This window comes from Tachyglossus aculeatus, chromosome 19 (assembly GCF_015852505.1).
Source record: "Tachyglossus aculeatus isolate mTacAcu1 chromosome 19, mTacAcu1.pri, whole genome shotgun sequence".
Taxonomy (NCBI): Eukaryota; Metazoa; Chordata; class Mammalia; order Monotremata; family Tachyglossidae; genus Tachyglossus; species Tachyglossus aculeatus.
The window spans coordinates 26,111,013-26,131,955 of NC_052084.1; the positions used below are offsets into that span (position 1 = coordinate 26,111,013).

The window sequence follows — 20,943 nt, forward strand, 5'->3', positions numbered from 1 at the left end:
AGAGGCAGGAGGAAGAGTCTGAAGCAGGGCTCAGAGATTGTAGACGCAATAACTCTCGGCGGTGAGAAGGTGAGTTTGTAGAGATTTCCACCAATCAGGCAGTTTTTTATTTTATTATTTATTTATTTTTTATTTTATTTTTTTTAAGCGCTTACTATGTGCAGAGCATTGTTCTAAGCACTGGGGGGGATACAAGGTGATCAGGTTGTCCCACATGGGGCTCACAGTCTTAATCCCCATTTTACAGGGATTGAGGCTCAGAGAAATTAAGTGACTTGCCCAAGGTCACACAGCAGACATGTGGTGGGGCGGGATTCAAACCCATGACCTCTGACTCCAAAGCCCCTGCTCTTCCCACTGAGCAGTTATATTTAGTGAGCACTTATTAATAATGGTGATCATATTTGTGAAGTGTTTACTATGCGCCAAGCACTGTTCTATGCCCCGGGGTAGATTCAAGGTAATCAGGTTGTCCCACATGGGGCCCACAGTCTTAATCCCCATTTTACAGATGAGGTAACCGAGGCTCAGAGAAGTTAAGTGACTTGCCCGAAGTCACACAGCTGACAGGTGGCGGAGCCGGGATTAGAACCCACGATATCTGACTCCCAATCCCGTACTAATCCGGTTGGACACGGTCCATGTACCGCAGGGAGCTCACAAGTCTTATCCCTATTTTATAGATGAGATAACTGAAACAACAGAGAAATGAAGGGACTTGCCCATGGTCACACGACAGATAAATGGCGAAGCCAGGATTAGAACCCAGGTCCTTCTGGCTCTCAGGCCCGTGCTTTCTCCACAAGGCCACGCTGCTTCTTCTCGTGTTAACTAAGAAATGTCCCATGTGAAGGAAGCGTAACAAAAAAACGCTTTTAAGGAAGACTTTCTCTGGACTCTGCAGGCCGAAGTGGAGGAACAACTTGCTAAAGAGCGGGAAGAGGAGAACCAGCAGCAGGCTGTTAGAGAACAGGAGCGCCGGGACTGTGAGCTGGCCATGAGAATCGCCCAAAGCGAGGCCGAGCTCATCAGAGAAGAAGCTCAGCTGGATGCAGGACTCCGCAGGTACAGCTTGTGCCTAGGTTTTATTGCAAATTCTCTCCTTTTTCCTCCTTTTACCTGTTCATTCAGTCATATTTATTGAGCACTTTGTGTGCAGAGCACTGTAGTAAGCGCTTGTACTGCCCTTCTTCTTTCTGTCCCTCCCAACCTTGCCCCCTCATCTTCTTCCCTTCTTCTCTCTCTCTCATTCTTTGCTTTACTAAGTCTCAATCTCTTTCCAACTCGTCTGTCCCTTTCCTTCCCTCTTTTACCTCTTCTGTCTCTCCCTCTCACCTTCCCTCACCCTTACTGTTCCTCCTTCTCACTCTCCATTAGTTGCAAGAGATATCTGAAGGACAACTCTCCGTTTGGATAGTATTTACAGTCCTCTAGACTGTAAGCTCGTTGTGGGCAGGGAGTGTGTTCATTCATTCATTCATTCAATCATATTTATTGAGCGCTTACGGTGTGCAGAGCACTGTACTAAGCGCTTGGGAAGTACAAGTTGGCAACATATAGGGACGGTCCCTACCCAACAACGGGCTCACAGTCTAGAATGTGTGGTATTGTACTCTCCCATACGCTTAGTATAATGCTCTGCACACGGTAAGCACTCAATAGATACGATTGAATGGAATTGAAGGCCACTTCACTTGCTATAAAGCTGGTAAAAATAATATCTCTTATCGTTTGTAATTTACAGATGGAATTGGTTGTACTTTGTATAGATTTCTAAACGTTTAGAAAATACTTTTCAATGGATGTCTTTTTATAGCTTTTTAAATACTTTATTTTTCTCTCCACTGGTTCTTTTTCCTCAGACCCAATCTAGTCTGAATCTCCTTTTCTGTGTGGTCTTGGTGAGTTAAAAGCTGGATTAGAAGAGAGGAAGTGAAAGCAACAGGGATATTCGACCCATTCTTATTAGAACGCAAGTCCCTTTTACAACTCTGTTGCTTTCTGTTCTCTCCAGTCCTTAATACAGTGCTCTGCACACAGTAAGAGGCAGTAGCTGGAGAGTGCCGTGGACTTGTGGGGAAGACTTGCACATGTTTGAAATCAATCAATCAATTAATCATATTTATTGAGCACTTACTGTGTGCAGAGCACTGTACTAAGTGCTTGGGAAGTACAAGTTGGCAACGTATAAAGATAGTCCCTACCCAACTGTGGGCTCACATTCTAGAAGGGGGAGACAGAGAACAAAACCAAACATATTAACAAAATAAAATAAATAGAATAGATATGTACAAGTAAAATAAATAAATAAATAGAGTAATAGGAAGGAGTCAGTAGTAGTGGAAAGAGCCTGGGCATTGGAGTCGGAAGACCCAGCTCTAATCCCAGATCCCCCGCTTGTCTGCTGTGTGAACTCAGATAAATCAGTTACCTCAATAATGGTATTTTAGTGCTTTAAAGCTGATGGCAAGGCATTTCCGTTCGATGCGGAGGTGGATGGGCAACCACTGGAGGTTCTTGAGGACGGGGGAAATATGGAAATATGGAGTGTTTTTGTAGAAAAATGATCCGGGCAGCAGAGTGAAATATGGACTGGTGTGGAGAGAGACAGGAGGCTAGGAGGTCAGCAAGGAGGCTGATATAGTAATCAAGGTGGGATAGGATAAGTGCCTGGATTAATGTGGTAGCCATTAGAATGGAGAGGGAGGAGGGGGTTTTAGTGATGTGAAGGTGGGACCGACAGGATTTAGTGATGGATTGAATATGTGGATTGAATGAGAGAGGGGAGTCAAGGTAATGCCAAGGGCTAGTGAGAAAGTCAGGTGGAGGATGGGGTTTGGGAAGAAAGATAAGGAATTTTGTTTTGGACGTGTTAAGCTTGAAGTGACAGCAGGGCATCCAAGTAGAGATCTCTTGAAGGCAGGAGGAAATGAAGGACTGCGGAGAGGGAGAGAGATCAGAGTTGGAGATGGAGATTTGGGAATCATCTGCATCGAGGTAGTAGTTGAAGCCATGTGAGTGAATGAGTTCTCCAAGGGAGGAGGTGTAGATGGAGAACAGAAGGGGACCCAGAGCTGAACCTTGAGGGGCCCCCACAGTTGGGAACGAGGGTCCAGAGAGATAGGAGGAGAACCAGGAGAGGACTCTGTCACTGAAGCCGAGGTTGGATAATGTCTCCAGTAGTAGTTGTGTGGTATTTATGAAGCACTTACTATGTGGCAGGCAGTATACTAAGCGCTGGGGTAGATACAAGCAAATCAGGTTGGACACATTCCCTGTCCCACCTGGGGCTCACAGTCTTAATCCCCATTTTAAAGATGAGGCAACTGAGGCCCAGAGAATAAAGTGATCTGCCCTAGGTCACGCAGCTGACAAGTGGCTGAGCGGGATTAGAACACAGGTCCTTCTGATACCCAGACCTGTGCTCCCTCTACTAGGCCATGCTGCTTCACTATACTAGTAATATAGTAGTCGTAGCAAGTGAGTGGCTATTGACTTGTGTAGGTGCTGGGTGATTCCTGTGACCATTGGTGACATTTTTCTGTCCGAGAGCATCTTGTAGGGGTGTCTGTGGTGAGCCATGGCATGTTTGCCCAGGGAATTGAGCTTTTATTTTAGGAAAATGTTAACAGATTCAGAAAGAAAGAGGGATACAATCAATTTTGCTGTCCATTAACTTATATTTGAGAATTGTCACTGGTGAGTCAGATGATCCCTCTGATGTATGTCTGTGGTTAAGCCTATTCCTTTTTCAGGAGATTTTCTTCATCGAGAGGATTGAGCAATGACTGGATAAGATTGACTTGTGGAATTCTTGTTGCCTATAAAAGAATTCATCCTCTTTTTTAAGAGGAATTTTATGAAAAGTTCATTCCCTTTGGTTGCATTTTTACCCAAGTACATCAGTGTGAAAAAATTACCTGAAGTAAACATACATGATATATATATATAGATATATATGTTACGTAATGTGTAAAGCATATTTCATGTTGCATGTGAAGTAGCTCTTCAGATGATTTTGAGTTTTACTATGAAATGTTTTATTATCATTTTTGTTTGATGATTCTTATCCAGCCTAAATTATATATTTATATATATGTATGTGTGTGTGTATATATGTGTGTGTGTGTATATGTATGTGTGTGTGTATATGTGTGTGTGTGTGTGTGTATATATGTGTGTGTCTGTATATGAGTGTTTGTGTGTGTATATATATGTGTGTGTATGTCTGTATATGTGTATTTGTGTGTGTGTGTATATACACATAAGCACCTCTGACAGACTCTTAATATTTCTAAAACAGCTAATTTTACTTTTTAATGGATTACCTTTTAGAACGTGGTAAGTCTCCAAGTTGCAATTTATTCTTATGAAGTATTATGAAATAGTAATTTATCATAGATTAAATTGAGTATACTTTCCTTACTGCTGTTTGGATACTGGTTAGCTCAGGCTTTCTCACTAAATGTCAATTTATATTTAGAAAAGTTTTAAGATTTTAAGTGTGTAGTCACTTTAGCCGCTAAATTGCAATTGGAATCTTGCTTCTCCTAAAGAATGTTTTGTATTTTGTCATGTGGATTTTTTAGGAAGCTTATGTTTTTGTGAATGTGGGTTCAACTAACAGTTTTAGTGATATGTTTATTTTCGCAGATCGGATTCGGAGCCAGTAACTACTACGTAAGACTCATTTTCTAGGATTCTCAACTAAATATAATTATATAAATTGCATGGGTAAATCTCTGATTCAGAATGTTAAAATCAGAGGGTCTGTAATGTCAAAATAATTTTCAGATTGCTGTTGCAGAGTATATGTAAATTTTCTTCATCATTTTCATTAAATTTTTTCCATTTAATGATTTACAAAGGTCAGAAACAAGAAGCAACTTTTGCAATGCTTTGACTGCATCTAGTAAAGCTCACTGAATCAAAACAAATTAAGGAAAGGAAATACAGACTTGAAGTGTGTGTCTGATTGTTTCGCCTTTCAGGTTATCAGAAACCTAAGTCTCAACTGTACTAACAAGAATATCTTCTGTTTATATTCTCTCCACAGACTTGGTGGATCAAGGCCTAAAATTACAGTGTATGATTCTGTTTTGCTATTTTTCAAGTTTATTAACCTCTCTTGGTAGTCACAGTATTGTTTTCCCTCATTATTTTGAAGTGAACCATTTTTCAGAATAATTTGATAGTAGCCGTTTAACTGAGAGAATCAATTTTAAATATGAGGTCTGTCACCTAAATCGGTAGAAGTGCTTGTATCAGAAATTTGCTGTGAAATCTCATAATTTTATTTAAATTAACTCCCAATATCCATTTTTTTCCAAAAGCCCTACACAGATCTATGGGCAAAACATCCAAGTGAGGTATTTCTTTCGTAAAATAGGATAACTTTATAGTTGTTGAGATGGTGTCTTATGGTTCAAACCTCAAGACAAATAAAGTTTAGCAACCAAAATTTCTGTCTGCATGGAGACTGTGCTTTGTTGAACTTGACCAAAATCAGGAGGAAAAGTGCTAAAAAGCAGTCCTACTTCTGTTTACTTTGCAACCCAGACCCATACTTCGTTTATATTCCTTAAAATCGATTTCCACAGGAAGGAAGTGTAGTCATGCTGTGGGATGTCTTGGTTATCACCTGGGATATATATATATATATATATCTCTCAATACAGGCCCAAGAGGATCTAATATTAACCTGTCTCCCACCTCACACTGAGATGGAGTTGAACCCATTCCCTGGGACTCACATTGAATAAAGGCATCTGTATCTCTGAATTATGTTATTATTATTATCATTATTATTAATAGCATAATAATATATTAATTTATGTTAACATATTCATTAAGTGCTTACTCTGTGTCATACCGGGGAAGGTGGAAATTAATGTAACTCCCGTTCCCATGCTCTTTCCACTGAGGTACACTGTTCTATGTTTAGGAGAGTATTATCCATTGATGATAGTGGTGATGATAATTGTATCTGTTAAGCGCTTACTATGTGCCAAGCACTGTACTTAGCGATGGGGTAGATACAAGACAGCCAAGTCCCACGTGCCAAGCACTGTACTAAGCGATGGGGTAGATACAAGACAGCCAAGTCCTACATGAGGCTCACGGTCTCAGTAGGAGGGAGCAGAGGTATTAAATCCCCATTTTGCAGATGAGGCACAGAGAAGTTCAGTGACTTGCCTAGGGTCACACAGCAGGAAGTGGTGGAACAGGGATTGGAACCCAGGTCCACTGAATTCCAGGCCCATGCGCTTCCCACTGTGCCATGCTGCTTCCTTGTTAGTCGAAGACTAGTTGTCAGATACTGAATTTATTTTGAGAGAGCGCTACTATAATAATGGGAAGCTGGGAAAGTTGTATTTGGGGAATCAGTACTACTAATGACAGTATTGATCACCGTACTTTCAAAAGACTATAGACTAGCATGTGAGGGCAAGGAATGTGTTATATTGTACTCCTAGGTGCTTAGTACAGCATCGATTGATTGATTATCCCTAAATATGTGGTTTACTCACTAAACCGAAGAAAGCGCTAAGGTAGCCAAAGCTGTTAATGTTGTATGTCTTTCCTGTTCATGATTTACAGTGTGTTACCCATTTTTTTTGTAGGGAACAGTTGGCCCAAGAAATGTCAGAAATTTTGGCTAGGTTGGTGCGATTAAACTTGTGGATCTAACGGAATTGTTCCCTGGAGTGGAATCACTACTGATTACTCGGGTCAGATCCGGCCTTTTGAATGAGCTATTCCCAGTTGTAAATTGGTGTTCTCGAATTGGGTTGCAATTGATTAAATTTCTGGTTAATAATATAAATACTCTAAACCCTCAATGGTTTTAAGTACTGATTACCTCCTGAATGAGGCTCGTGTTCCGCCTTGGCAGGATGGCTTTATCTGAATATCATTAATGTCATTTTAATTTTCAGTCGTTTTAAAAACGGGGTGAAATCAATACGAGCGCGATTTGGAGAGAAAATGCTGAATCAATATCTTCCCTATTAAGTCTCTAGGTTCTATAATTCTTTATGGTATTTGCATGTTTGAAGGTACAATATTTGAATGTAAACGGCTGTTGGATCTTGGGGGAAAGCATTTATGCAGCTAGAAATGCTGAATAGAATCCTTCGTTTTGGGCAGAGAATGTGTCGCTCATTCTGTTGTACCCTCTTAAGCGCTTAGGACAGTGCTTTGCACGTCATAAGTACACAGTAAATACTGTTGATTTCCTCTCTGGTCCAATATGATCTTTCTAACGTGGACGATGTCAACATTGCAGAGGTCCCACAGTCCAAGCTACTATAGCAGCTGCTGGAACCAAAAAATACGACCTCAGTAAGTGGAAATACGCAGAGCTTCGTGATACCATCAATACTTCCTGCGGTAAGTTTGGTTAAAGAGACGTGTTTTGTATTTTTTTATGGTATTTGTTGAGTGCTTACTGTGTGTCAGACAGCGCCCTAAGCACTGGGGTAGAGACATGCTAATTAGGTGGCCCCAATTCCCCGTCCCACATGGGGTCCACAGTCTAAGTAGGATGGAGAACTGGAGAAATGAGGCACAGAGACGTGAAGTGACTTGCCCAAGATCACACAGCAAGCAGCTGGCAGAGCCGGGATTAGAATCCAGGTCCTCAGATTCCCAGGCCCGTGCTATTTCCACTAGGCCATGCCGCTTCTGTTTCATTTATTTCCCTCCTGTATTTCTTTGTTAAAGTCCTTTTATTTTAAGTCATTCCCACCTTTTGGGATACGGGAGCCAGGCCAGGGTGTAAATCATGGATAAGGGTGTTCCTGCTAATCCTTTGTGAGACTGTAAACTCCTCTAGACTTTAAGCTGCTTGGGGGTAGGGATGTGTCTACCAACTCTTGTATTTTACCCTCCCAAATGCTTAGTTCAGTGCCTTGCACACAGAAAGCACTCAATAAATACCACTGCTCCTCTGAGGTAACCTGGATATTACCAAGGGAAAATCCATGGGTGGCTGTTGACAGAGGATTTCCATCCCAGCCCTTGTGTGGTCACCTTGTTAAAACTCATGGCACCATGGCTACCAAATTGATTTGGAGTTCAAAAATGTTCCATTGCCGCCCTAAGTCTGCTTAGCTCTCCTGGGTTGGGTCGGTGGGAGACCTGCCATAGTTGTTTCACATCACCAGAGAAGTTATGCAGGCCTGTAAGTTGGTGGTGTGAAATAGATTAAATCAACTTGGGACCAGACTTGAGATGACAATTCACAAAAGTGGAAGTGGGTGTATACTTTCAGGCCTCTGGGGAAAGCTATCAACATAAGATAAATCCTGTAGTACTACTGTATGCACAGCCCTGTACTAAGTACGCTTGTAATGCAAAATGACTTTCTCTTCAGTTTCATCATAATAAAATAAACAATAAGAAACAACCCCTTCTTCATTTCTCTGCCCTTCCTACACCTCTGCCGTTCTTTTGTGATAGACATTGAGCTCCTGGCCGCTTGCAGAGAAGAGTTCCATCGCCGACTAAAGGTCTACCATGCCTGGAAATCCAAGAACAAGAAACGCAACACCGAAACAGAGCAGCGTGTTCCCAAATCTGTCACAGACTATGGTAAGGAAATCTCAAGTCCCATAAGCGTCTTGCAGCGTAAGGGCGTTCCAGGCCAGAGGCAGCAGGACTTGGGCGAGAGGTTGGTGGAGAGATAGATGAGATTGAGGATCAGTGAGGAGGACGGCTTTAGAGAAGCCAAGTGTGTGGGTGGGTTGTAGTAAGAGAGTAGCGAGGTGAGGTAGGAGGGGGCAAGGAGATTGACTGCTTTAATGGAGGCGCAGTACAGGATGGGAAGCACACCTGTGGTCCAGGAAAGACAAGGGAGAGGGTACGCTTTGGCTTAGCTACCCACAGAGCCGTCATCTAGACTCTAAACTTCTTGTGGACGGGTAACGTGTCTTCTGACTCTGTTATATTGTACTCTCCCAAGTGCTTAGTACAGCGCTCTGCCCACAGCAAGTGCTCAAAAAATATGATTGATTGATCCACAGACCTTGGCCCACCCAAGCCTGAATGTGCACTCATGACATAATCAAAGTTTTGTTGTGTTTCTGAAAATGCGTATGTTAAGTGCTTACTATGTGTCAAGCACCGTTTTAGGCTCTGGGGTGGATACAAGTTAATCAAGTTGGACACAGTCCCTGTCCCATATGGGGCTCTCAGTCTAAGCAGGAGGGAGAACAGGTATTGACTCCTCATTTTACAGATGAGGAGACCGAGGCACAGAGAAGTTAAGGGACTTGACCAAGGTCACACAGCAGGAAGATGGTGGGGGCAGGATTAGAACCCAGGTCCTCTGACTCCTAGGCTCAAGCTCTTCCCACTAGGAAATGCTACTCCTCCAGTCTGTAGTCTGTAGTGTCACTCTGAATGGCCTGCAAACTCAAGGCAGAAGAAGTGGCTTATTAAGCATTTATAGGATGAGAATTCATCCTGGACACCCTTTAGAGATGTGATGGTACTGGATTTCTGAAGGTCGTTCCGATAGATTTTAGAAAGGTGCGCCTTTGGGTGCAGAATTGGGTGGGTATTGGTAAAATCAGTCAGCCTGCCTTTAGCCGACTCACAGTTTCCAGAGTTCATATCAAAAATTTCTGCTTCCAAAGCATAGTTTTTCTAAACCAAACAGATTTCTGAAATCAAAACAGTGTTTTCTCACCAGGAAACAACTCATCAGTGCCCCTAATTAGCAGCCCATTTACATTTAGGTGATAAACAGAAATTCCATTTGACACCAGATGTGCTGAAGGTTTTATATATTTTAAGAAAAGTTGGTGTAATAATAGCATTTTTCTGTTTTCTTCATTATGAAATATTTATTCACAGATTTTGCACCATTTCTGAACAACCAGTGTAAGTGGGGACATGGTAATTGATTTAAACTGACAGGGAAAACGGGTGGACGTATTAAAGTACTAATTTCAGTTCAACAGAGTTTTGCTACAATTTTAGGTTGAATGGCTGTGCGCTAATAATAGTCATTCATATACCTGTAATGCTAATAATAATGGTAATTCATTTCCTTGTAAATGAAAACCTTGTAATATGAGGAAACTTTCCCCCGAGGAAGACCTACAGCTTTTCCAATCAAGTTTTGTAAATTGAGGAAAATTTAATTAGAATGACTAATTAGTTCAATGGTAGCGTTTTCCCCCCCAAATATTAGCATTCTTAACTCTGGATGTACACTATTTTCCGTATTGTAGCACAACTCTGTAATTGTTATGATAGCAGCCGTCCTTTTGTAATAAAAACTAACAATAGAGGCTAATTTTAGGCCTTTTCCTGGTGATGGCTTGGAATCCAGCTGGGCTTCTTGGACTTCATGTGCATATGGTTAGAAATAAACCCACTGATTACTGTGGAGGTGGAAAAGGTTTTTCTGCTACATCTATTCTTCGGATTTTGTTTGGGACATTTAAGACACGCAGCTGAGACTTATTAAAAAGTCATCCTCTTTTCTTTAGGCGTTCCTCAGTCTTCCTATGTGTCCTGCTTCTTCTCCTTCTCGTTTTCCCATCCACTCCATATCCTCTATCTCGGGGTATCCAAGGGAAGTGGAAGACAGCAGGCTATCCAAGCAGCTCTGGGGTGGCAAACTGAAAGAGGGCAAACGAAGCCAAGAGAGCAAAAAGAAATAATTTAAAAGACACGGTAAAACCATGTCCGAGACGATGCAAACTAGCAGTGGTTTATTGGGAGACCCCTGCGCAGATAGATCAGCCTGACAGAGAGAAATTAGCCTCACAGATGATAATAATAATCATAATTATAGTATTTTAAGTGCTTACTATGTGTCAAGCACAGTTCTACGCGCTGGGGTAGATACAACATAATCAGGTTGGACCCAGTCCCCATCCTATATGGGGCTCCTAGCCTTAACCCCCATTTTTCAGATGAGGTAACTGAGGCACAGAGAAGTGAAGTGACTTGCCCAAAGTCACACAGCAGACAAGTGGCAGGGCTGGGATTAGAACCCAGGTCCTTCTGACTCTCAGGCCAGTGCTGAAGCCACTAGATCATGCTGTGTGGCACAGAGTAGTACAGCAGTGGCACATACTTTAGTCAATCAGTGCCATTTATTGAGTGCTTTCTATAGGCCGAGCACTGTACCAAGCGCTGGGGAGTGTACAATACATCAGATTCAGAAGACACGTTCCATGCCCACAACGGTTTTTGGTTCAAGCATTGCAGGCAAGGTCTGACATCAGCCTTAGCAGAAACAGTGGCTCATACCTTCTATGAAAACGTTCGATTGAGTGAGAAAGAAATGGAGTTTAAGGAGATTATTAGGCTGTTGACATCTGCGTTTGTAGATTTCCAGATGAAAATTGTTTTCTGTAAAAATTCCAGCTCTCAAATTAGAAGAAACAAAACACTAATAAAGGCACTGTTCTTTCACTTCCCTTCTATTCATCTCTTATGGTGAAAGCTTTGTTACCAGCTTGCTAATTAGTTTCTGGTTAACTGATGATCACCAGTGACCAGTGGGGAACTTGATAAAATCAGAAGGTTTGAGACCCCTACTAAGGTTTTGGAGGAAATTTGGGAGAGAAAAACCTGGTCTAATCATTGGATCCTTGCTGATTAGTAGATGATGTGGCTGCGGTTCTTGCTTAGGGAAGAACAATCTGCTGGTTGCAATCCAATCAGGGCAAATCTTTTTTGTAAATGAAACCCTCCCAAACTGACATCAGTAGGGAGGTGGGGTTCCTTGCAGGAGAAGACCTGAAGTTGGTCTTAGATGATCAGGGAATTTATGAAAATGTCTTATGGAGGATTCAAGAATCATAAAATGAATCAGTCATATTTATGGAGCGCTTACTGTGTGTAGAACACTGTACTAAGCGCTTGAGAGAATCCAATACAGCAGAGTCTGCAGACCTAAACCCTCCCCACAAAGACTGTAAACTCCTCCCCAAGAGGTCCAATGACTTTTCCTTTGGTAAAGTGTGGACTACAAACTTTTTACTGTAGATGCAAGGTTGTGTAAATAGCAAGTGGTTGCCAAGCCCTTCATTCTGCATTTTTAAGGGACACACAATGAGTCAATTAATGAGCGACCAGAAGCATCATGAAAGGTCTCTGCTCATTCCCCGAAACCTTCAAAATTGATTTCCTGTGGACTATCTCCAGGTGAAGTGAGGGGTTTTAAGAACTTCACTTTTGAGATGATCCACGGTATGGGATGATGTCACACAAGACTTGAAAGGTGTCAGTTAGTAATCTGTGCACAAGGCTGGAAGCAGTTGGGAGATTTTTATATAAAGACAATTCCCCCTTTTAAGGACCTAAGTATTAAAGATGCTGGGGCTTTTCTAATTCATTTACCAAACTGGAGTTGGGCTAATAGAGCACATCATATATTTCATAGCAATGCTAAGGAGAGCTGATTTTGCCTTGGTTTATTTTGCAGAAAAATGAATTGCATTGGTCTTTCTATGGTCAGTTTCTTGTTCTTCCTCTAAGAAAGTGAACAAGAAAACGATTTTCCTTTCAGTATTCCAAGGAATCTAAATAAAACCTATACTGCCAATTCCGACTTCTCTTTTCATAATTAAAAAAATTGAAGTCTATTTTCAGTCAGTAGACGTTTCAAGTATAGCTGAACTAAATGGCTTTGTCTCGCCCTTTAGGTTGCAGATTTTGAGAACCGAAAGTGACAAGCCAAAGCGTATTACTAAGTATTTAACTACACGCCCATGGGAAATATCTGATCCATGCTGCCAGAAAGGAGGAAATTGCACCTTGAATGTAAAAAGGACACATCTCTGCCCTGAAGCTATTATAGCTTCCTTCAGGGGTTTCGCTCCAAGTAATAATAATCATCATCATCAAAGCAATTGTTAAGTGCTTCTATCTGCAAAACACTGCACTAAGTGCTGGGGTAGATAGTCAATCAGTGGTATTTATTGAGCACTTACTGTGTAGAGAGCACTGAACTAAGCACGTGGGAGAGTGAAATCTAACCAGTTGGACCATAATTCCTGTCCCATGTGGGGCAAACAGTTTAAAGGGGAGGGAGAAAATGTATATTCAGATGGGGAAACTGTGGCAAAGAGCATTTAAGTGACTTGCTCAAGTTCACACGGCAGGCAAAATGTGGAGCCAGGATTAGCACCCAGCTCCAGTTCCTTTAGTTGGAGGAGGTTTTCTTGAGGAAGGCAGTTGTAAAACACTATGAAATATGTTGGGGACACTTTCTCGCTAATTCATTTACCAAACTGGAGGTGGGCTAATCGATCGCATCGTATATTTTATAGCAATGCTAAGGAGAGCTGAATTTTGTCTTGGTTTCTTATGCAGACAAATGAATTGCATTGGTCTTTTGATAGGCAGTTTCTTCTTCTTCTTTCTCTAAGAAGAAGTTATTTTGATTGAAATTAGCTTCCAGGCCTGTTTTTTGGTTGAAAACTTTTTCTGTAAATATGCTGGCATGTTTTTATCCTAACGTATCTGGCACGTCTGATGAAAGAACAATATTCAATATGCTCTCTAATTATACCCAACACGAAAATTAGGCCGAAGGCAGGCCTGAATCCTTCCAATTATTTTTTTTTGGGGGGGAGGGGGAATTTGTCAAGCGCTTACTATGTATCAAACCCTGTTGTGAGTTCTGAGGCAAGTATAAGTTTAGCAGGTTGGACACAGTCCCTGTCCCACATGGAGTTCACAGTCTAAGAAGGAGATAGACTAGGTAGTTAATCTCCATTTCACAATTGAGGAAACTGAGGTACAGAGAAGTTAAGTGATTTGCCCAAGGTCACAAGAAGCAATTGGCAGAGTCAGGATTAGAATCCAGGTCCTCTGGTTTCACAATTAATGAAATTATCAACCTTTTAGAGGAAGACTTTCTCTGTCCTACAGTATTCTAGACTGTGAGCCCGTTGTTGGGTAGGGACCATCTCTCTATGTTGCCGACTTGTACTTCCCAAGTGCTTAGTACAGTGCTCTGCACGCAGTAAGCGCTCAATAAATACGATTGAATGGATGAATGAATGAATAATATCTAGTCCGAGGTTAGCAATCCCCCGTGAACTCTCTGGAGGAAAGGAAGCAGCGTGGCTCAGTGGAAAGAGCATGGGCTTTGGAGTCAGAGGTCATGGGTTCAAACCCCGTCTCTGCCAATTGTCAGCTGTTTGACTTTCGTCAAGTCACTTAACTTCTCTGTGCCTCAGTTCCCTCGTCTGTAAAATGGGGATTAAGACTGTAAACCCCCCATGGGGCAACCTGATCACCTTGTAACCTCCCCAGCGCTTAGAACAGTGCTGTGCACATAGGAAGAGCTTAATAAATGCCATTAAAAAAAGAACGTCTTTTGTTAGCTTCTTTTAATACAAACTGAAACTACTAAAAATAAATGACAGTGTCCGTCAATTGTACCAAACAGCCTGCCACATTAAAAAATTTATATCACGGCCCCTAACCGATGGGTACATGGTGTATATTATGCTCCATTTATGTGGCGAATGAAAACCCAGCTCTAACGCTAAGAATAAGAGCAATTTTCCCGACTTTGTTGAAGATTCAGCTTCTTCTTCCCATGAATTCCGGTTGGCATTTACTTGGAAGGCTCTTTTCGTTTGCTTCCCGGGCTCTGGTAACTTCCGCCGATAGTAACTTTTGCTTGGTTTGGCATAGCGGCTCGCCAGAGCTCAGCTCACCACCCTGCCAGACAACAAGAGATCGAAGTGAACCGACAGCAGCGCTACTTCCGGATCCCGTTCATCCGCCCCGCCGACCAGTACAAGGACCCCCAGAACAAGAAGAAAGGCTGGTGGTACGCACATTTCGATGGTCCGTGGATCGCCCGGCAGATGGAACTCCATCCCGACAAGCAGCCTATCCTCCTCGTAGCCGGTACGATCGGTTATCCGCCCCCGAACTGAAGCCCTTTAAATGTGTTCGTCGGCTAACAGAGAGTATCTGTTGGGTGCCTCTTTGGGGCAGAGTAACGAACGGGGCGCTCTGCACCCCCACAGCACGTAACAATCATAATTGTGGTATTTGTTAAGCACTTCCGGGCCTTTAATGCCCTCCCTCTGCCCCTCCGCCAAGCTAGCTCTCTTCCTCCCTTCAAGGCCCTGCTGAGAGCTCACCTCCTCCAGGAGGCCTTCCCAGACTGAGCCCCTTCCTTCCTCTCCCCCTCGTCCCCCTCTCCATCCCCCCATCTTACCTCCTTCCCTTCCCCACAGCACCTGTATATATGTATACATGGTTGCACATATTTATTACTCTATTTATTTTACTTGTACATTTCTATCCTATTTATTTTATTTTGTTGGTATGTTTGGTTTTGTTCTCTGTCTCCCCCTTTTAGACTGTGAGCCCACTGTTGGGTAGGGACTGTCTCCATGTGTTGCCAATTTGTACTTCCCAAGCACTTAGTACAGTGCTCTGCACATAGTAAGCGCTCAATAAATATGATTGATTGATTGATTCATTCATTCTAGGTACTGTACTAAGCGCTGTGGTAGATACAAGCAAACGGGGTTGGACACAATCCCTGTCCCCCGTGGGGCTCACAGTCTCAATCCCCGTTTTACAGACGAGGGAACTGAGGCCCAGAGAAATCAAGTGACTTGCCCAAGGTCACCCAGCAGACAAATGGTGGAACAGGGATTAGAACCCATGACCTTCTCTAGCTATTACACCATGCCACTTCTTTGGTATACTCGGTTGTTTCCCTTACGTGGAACTGATTTTAAAGTCCGTCTCCCCCGTTAGATTTCAAGGTCCTTGAAGGACGGGATCTTGCCTACTTTTATAATAAAATGATAAATGGATTATTTGGGGTAGCATCTGTCTTCCGCTCTAGACTGTAAAGTCTCTGTGGGCAGGGAATGAGTCTATTGCATATTGTACTCTCCCACGCATTTAGTATAGTGTTCTGCACATAGAAAGCGCTCAGTAAATGCCATTGATCAATTGATTGATATTTACTGTCTTGCACTCTCCTGAGCTTTTAGTGCAGTGCTCTCCACAGAGAAAGCATTCAAAAAGTACATTATCTTATGTACTCCCTGGCAAGCAAGTACACAAGCACTTCTCTCTGCTTACTAATTAATGAATAAATGGCACTTATTGCGCGTTTACTCAACTGAGAGAGTCCAACACAACAGAATGGATAGACACATTCCCTACCCACGTGGAGCACTCAGTCTAGAGTGGGGAGATGGACACTAAAATAGAATTTGGATATGTACATAAGCACCTAAGAGGAAGGGAGAACCGGTATCTTTATCCTCATTTTACAGATGAGGAAACGGAGACCCAGCGTAGTTAAGCGACCTGCCCAAAGTCACACAGCAGGCCAGTGGCTGAGATGGGATTAGAACTCAGGTCTCCTCTCTCCCAGCCTGGCTGCTGCCCTCCACCTGTGGTAGCAATGAGACAGTGAGAGCGGCACGAGTTTAGTCCCAGTCTCAGCTCTTTCCTTCAGCCTCGCCCCGCCAATTCACGTTCTGGTTCCAGCCGCACAGATGGTATCGGAGAAAACAAATGCAAGCAAATCATCAAAAGTGCAGCTGCTTTCCCAGGAAAACAGTCAGCCTCCCAAAGACGAAGAAAAACAAATCTCCTAAACAAAAACATCCGAGAAAAAAAAACGGCAGAACGCAACTCCGTGCTGGGCTGGCACTTCCCAAGAGGAGACCTAGTAATAGTACTAATGGTATTTATTACCATTGGGTACAATTAATAATAATAATAATAATAATAATAATAATGGCTTAGTGGATTGAACACGGGCCTGATAGTCAAAACGTCCTGGGTTCTAAAGTCTTGCATCTACCCCAGTGCTTAGAACAGTATTTGGCACATAGTAAGTGCTGAATGAGTACCATAATAATAAGAATTATTATTTGGGGGAAATGGGAGTGTTTCTTCCAGGAGGCCCTTCCTGATAAAGTCTTTTGTTTCCCAGCTCCCTCTCCCTTCTTCATCATCTATGCACTTGGATCTATGCTAGAGGATGAACTAAACCACAAGTCTGCAGGCTTCTGGTGATAGGGACTGGAGATCCATAAATCAATCAGCGATACTTATTGAGTGCTTACTTTGGGCAGAGATCACATCCCACATGGCCACACACACACACCAATACACGACGTAATCCTAGTTTGTTTATTGGGTGCCCCAAACGAAATGAGCTTATTAACTCTCTTTGAATCTAATTCCTTCCAGGTAAAGATGACATGGAAATGTGTGAGCTAAATCTGGAAGAGACTGGTCTCACCAGAAAGCGTGGAGCGGAGATTTTGCCCCGGCAGTTCGAAGAGATTTGGGAGCGTTGCGGAGGAATCCAGTACCTTCAGAACGCAATAGAGAGCAAACAGGCTAGACCTACTTATGCGACTGCCATGCTGCAGAACCTCTTAAAGTAAATCCTGCACTCTCACTGTAGATCTAGGACTCCCTTAGATCTAGAAATCCCTTTCCAGGGTAGAAGGGGAAGACTTGTCCCAGGCCCGAGAGGATTGATACATTCAGTCTTCAAGCTAGAGATATTTAATATAAAGAAAACAGATTTTATTAGTCATCGCAGGGGGGTGGGAGGGGGCGTTAATTTGTACCTTCTGATGGTTTCTTTATACGTGCACTCTGAATCTTGGACTGGGGTAAGCTTCTGTCTAGAAAGGATCACATTCCATCTCATAAGGATGCTGCCTTTTTTTAGTTGCCCTGTAGAATTGTAGCACTCATTCTTTGCCAGGTTCTGGACCTTTTTCATCCTTCGATCAATCAGTGGTGTTTTTTGAGTGCTTATAGTGGGCAGAGCACTGTACTAATCTTGGCACTGTAGTTCTTAAGTTACACTTAAGAACCTCTATCTACCTAGCATTTGAAGCACTTATCTTTACACGAATGTGGTCTCGGCTTTCATTTCTTTCCCGAAAAATCCACACATCTTCTCTTCAGACACCAGGCAGGGATATCTCGGTCCTTATGCTGTTTTTAGAAAATGACCCCAAAGGTAGAAACTTGGATCACCTCTCTCTGCTTTTGGGTTTGAAGAAATTTCAGGGCATTTTGAGGCCACGAATGAACCAGTGGGTTAAAGGAAGGACTCAAATTAAGGTCTGGCCCACAGAGTTCTCGGTTCTATCTTCCTCTGGCTAGATATTCCATGAAGGATCCTGGTTTTATTTTTCCTCAAGCAACAGATTTACTTGAATACTATGTTGTTGGGTGTTTTTTTTTCAAAACAAAAACGTTCATAATTAATTTTAGTTCATGTAGGATTAAGGAGAAGAAAAGGAAATTTGTTTTAGGGAGCCCTGTGGATTCGAAATGTTTGATACCGAATTTTACTTATTCCTTCCTTTCACCATTGATGCGGGTGATAAAATGATTTCCACATCTAGATCCTATCTGAGATATTTACTCCAATTCCCTAACTATAATGTTTTAATTTAAATGGTGTAATTTGATTAGCATTCCATAAAATAAACTGTTTCATCAAGTACTATGGTCTTTTTGGCCTAATACTTCTCCTTTGAGGCGTTTGGTAACTAACTTTTTTTTTTAGACTTTGAATTAAAGTCCTGTTAGCACAAAAATTATTCACGTCACCTAAGACAAATGACCTTTTTTTACATTTTCAGAGTGTGCTCTTCATGTTGATCATCAAAAGTTTAAAACTTGGTATTTATGATTTCAGTGCTAGGATTTTGCAAAGCAAAAAGACGTAGTCCTGAGTTGTGATGTAATGAATTTTCAAACGTCTTTGGCTGTAGTGCAGAATCAAGTCTTTTACAACTAAAATAATACTTCTGATCCTATGAAAACTTTAGCTCTCTCCTAATGAATTTTAGAGAGGATTCTACATTTAGTAAAATATTTATCAACTGATTAGGTTTCGGGCTCTCTGCTGTCTTAGAATTACTCATCTTGTGACACTAGCGGAGAGAGATTTATTTATGATTACACTACATTCATAATTGTCCTGTGTTGAACAGGAAATGATCATTTCTGAACTATTGGTGGTCATTAAATGATTTTCTTTTAAGCATGTCTGGCTGCATAGATTGAACTCATTCTGAAAGCATTTGGCTCCTTGAGTTCAGAAATTCCCCTCTTTTTCTTATCACACTTTCCTTTAAAACCACATCCACTCTCCTTAATGGCGTGTAAATGGGTATAGAGCTACATGGAATGGGAAGAGTCATGGAAGAATGCGACGACCCTAAGAATTGATTTTAAATGATCAGTACAATAGACTTAGACGAGCTCTTTTAGCATTATGTTTGTGGAATTTGTTCGTGGTGTTCTGCTTAGATATTACTCTGGAAATCAGAGGGTCCAATCTCTTCAAAAACTTTAATGATTTTGATTCCCAGAGGGGCATTGTAGCAGACTGTCTCCATTATTATATCATTTGCCGTGCTTTTGGTTTAAATATCAACAATCTAAAGTCTTAGTCGTATTATTTACAGTTTTATGAAGCAGCAACCCTAGAATTTATCTGCTTGAATAGCGGCTCTTGAATGCATTTTTGCCACCAGGAGAACTGATCTGATTCCCGTTGATATAGGAGCAGCAAAACAGTGCTCTGCAAAGTGCCTTTTGTAGCTAGGTGCTGAGTCTCTTACAAAGCCACTTCCATCCAAAGTCAAGGGGAAGAAGCACCTCTAGAAGGATTTATCCCCATGTTTTATTAATTGTTTTCACTGAGACCGTCTCTGTGAAAGGTGTCTTTTTGAACTGTCTGTCTTTCAAGGGTTTTGCCTGGCTGAATCCAGTCCCTGCTTTGCTCTCCTCTCCTCACACTCACATCAGTTTGGAAGCGGGTTGTCAGCAATAAGCTGCATTTAAAAGGGAAAGGGCAACATATTTCAAAGTTATCCTGTCTGCTTTCTCTATACTGTAGTTGATTTTTCTTCTGATGAATATACAGTTCCTGTTATTTTGACTTCTAAAGGGCTGGTGGAAAGACAACATTCTTCCTTTCAGAGTATTCTTTCCAGTAATTGTCTAAAAAACCGAATAATTTCAAGGAACCAAGGAACGGAGCTTTTTTAAAGTCTAGAATTTGCACATCTAGGAGTACTGAAGCTGCACGAAGGAAGAGTGTAACGATAATTTACTTTGTTCTATAGAGCTTCTTGAATGACTAGATTACAAAGTCTCATCCCTGTTGAGGGCCCTTCGGTGGCACGCTTTCTTGCCTTCCGCTCATGTGCCGGCAGGTTCTTCCAAAAAGGGAAGGAATATTTGCGTTATATCTGGAATCTCAGTGCTGAAATAACTACAGTTTTTCTCCAACACTAATCTCTTTTCTGGTCCCTTGAAGAGCTCAGTGCTTTAGGATTCCTAGGAGTAGGGGCTCCCACGTCAGTTATCTATTTTATTTTTTTTGGACGGCAGCGAGAGAATCCATAGTGGGTCCAAGTGGGAGGAATGCTGTGATGAGTGGAGCAGACGTTGTTTAGTTAGAGGGTTTGCGTACACCGTGTATAATTCCCACACAGGCATTATCTTTCAGAAGCATTTTCCCTCCTCTGAATTAGAAGTTCTTTTGGGTGTCTGGATGTTGTTTTTTTATTAAGATCTCAAGTCCAATAATATGAGGAATTTACACCGATATTGGTGGATTGAAACCTGCTGTTCTGGCTCAAGAATGTGAATCTATGCAGAAATCTTCAAAGAATGATAACGGGTCATTTATTAATTTGCCTTTTTTCGTGGGTGAAAATCTCTTTATAGAGCTGCTAATTGTATTCTCATTTCTTCAAAGTGTGTATCCAGATTTTTTCCCCCAAATTATTTTACTGATGTACTGAAAGCTGCAAATAATAAATTCATTCCATGGTGACTATTGTCGTCTTATTTAAAATTCGTGGACTTTCAACCCAGTTCCCTGGGGGAAAGACAGAGAAATGGACTACCTTAATCTTAAAGAAGGTA

At 41.9% G+C, this 20,943-nt stretch overlaps 1 protein-coding gene across 7 annotated transcripts in view; it reads left to right on the forward strand.

Moving 5' to 3' along the window:
- Positions 1 to 20,852, forward strand: part of MYO6 (myosin VI) — a 172,731-nt gene extending 151,879 nt beyond the window's left edge. For 2 of the 7 annotated variants that reach the window (XM_038760724.1, XM_038760725.1), the window contains exons 28-36: positions 905 to 1,065; positions 4,654 to 4,680; positions 5,057 to 5,086; positions 6,624 to 6,662; positions 7,289 to 7,392; positions 8,464 to 8,595; positions 9,862 to 9,888; positions 14,677 to 14,895; positions 17,221 to 20,852. In XM_038760724.1, the coding sequence (XP_038616652.1) occupies positions 905 to 1,065; positions 4,654 to 4,680; positions 5,057 to 5,086; positions 6,624 to 6,662; positions 7,289 to 7,392; positions 8,464 to 8,595; positions 9,862 to 9,888; positions 14,677 to 14,895; positions 17,221 to 17,420 (939 nt within the window). In that variant the 3' untranslated portion in view covers positions 17,421 to 20,852. The remainder of the gene's footprint in view (positions 1 to 904; positions 1,066 to 4,653; positions 4,681 to 5,056; positions 5,087 to 6,623; positions 6,663 to 7,288; positions 7,393 to 8,463; positions 8,596 to 9,861; positions 9,889 to 14,676; positions 14,896 to 17,220) is intronic. The other 5 variants (XM_038760726.1, XM_038760728.1, XM_038760727.1 and 2 more) reach the window with 5 other exon arrangements.
- Positions 20,853 to 20,943: the final 91 nt, after the last annotated feature.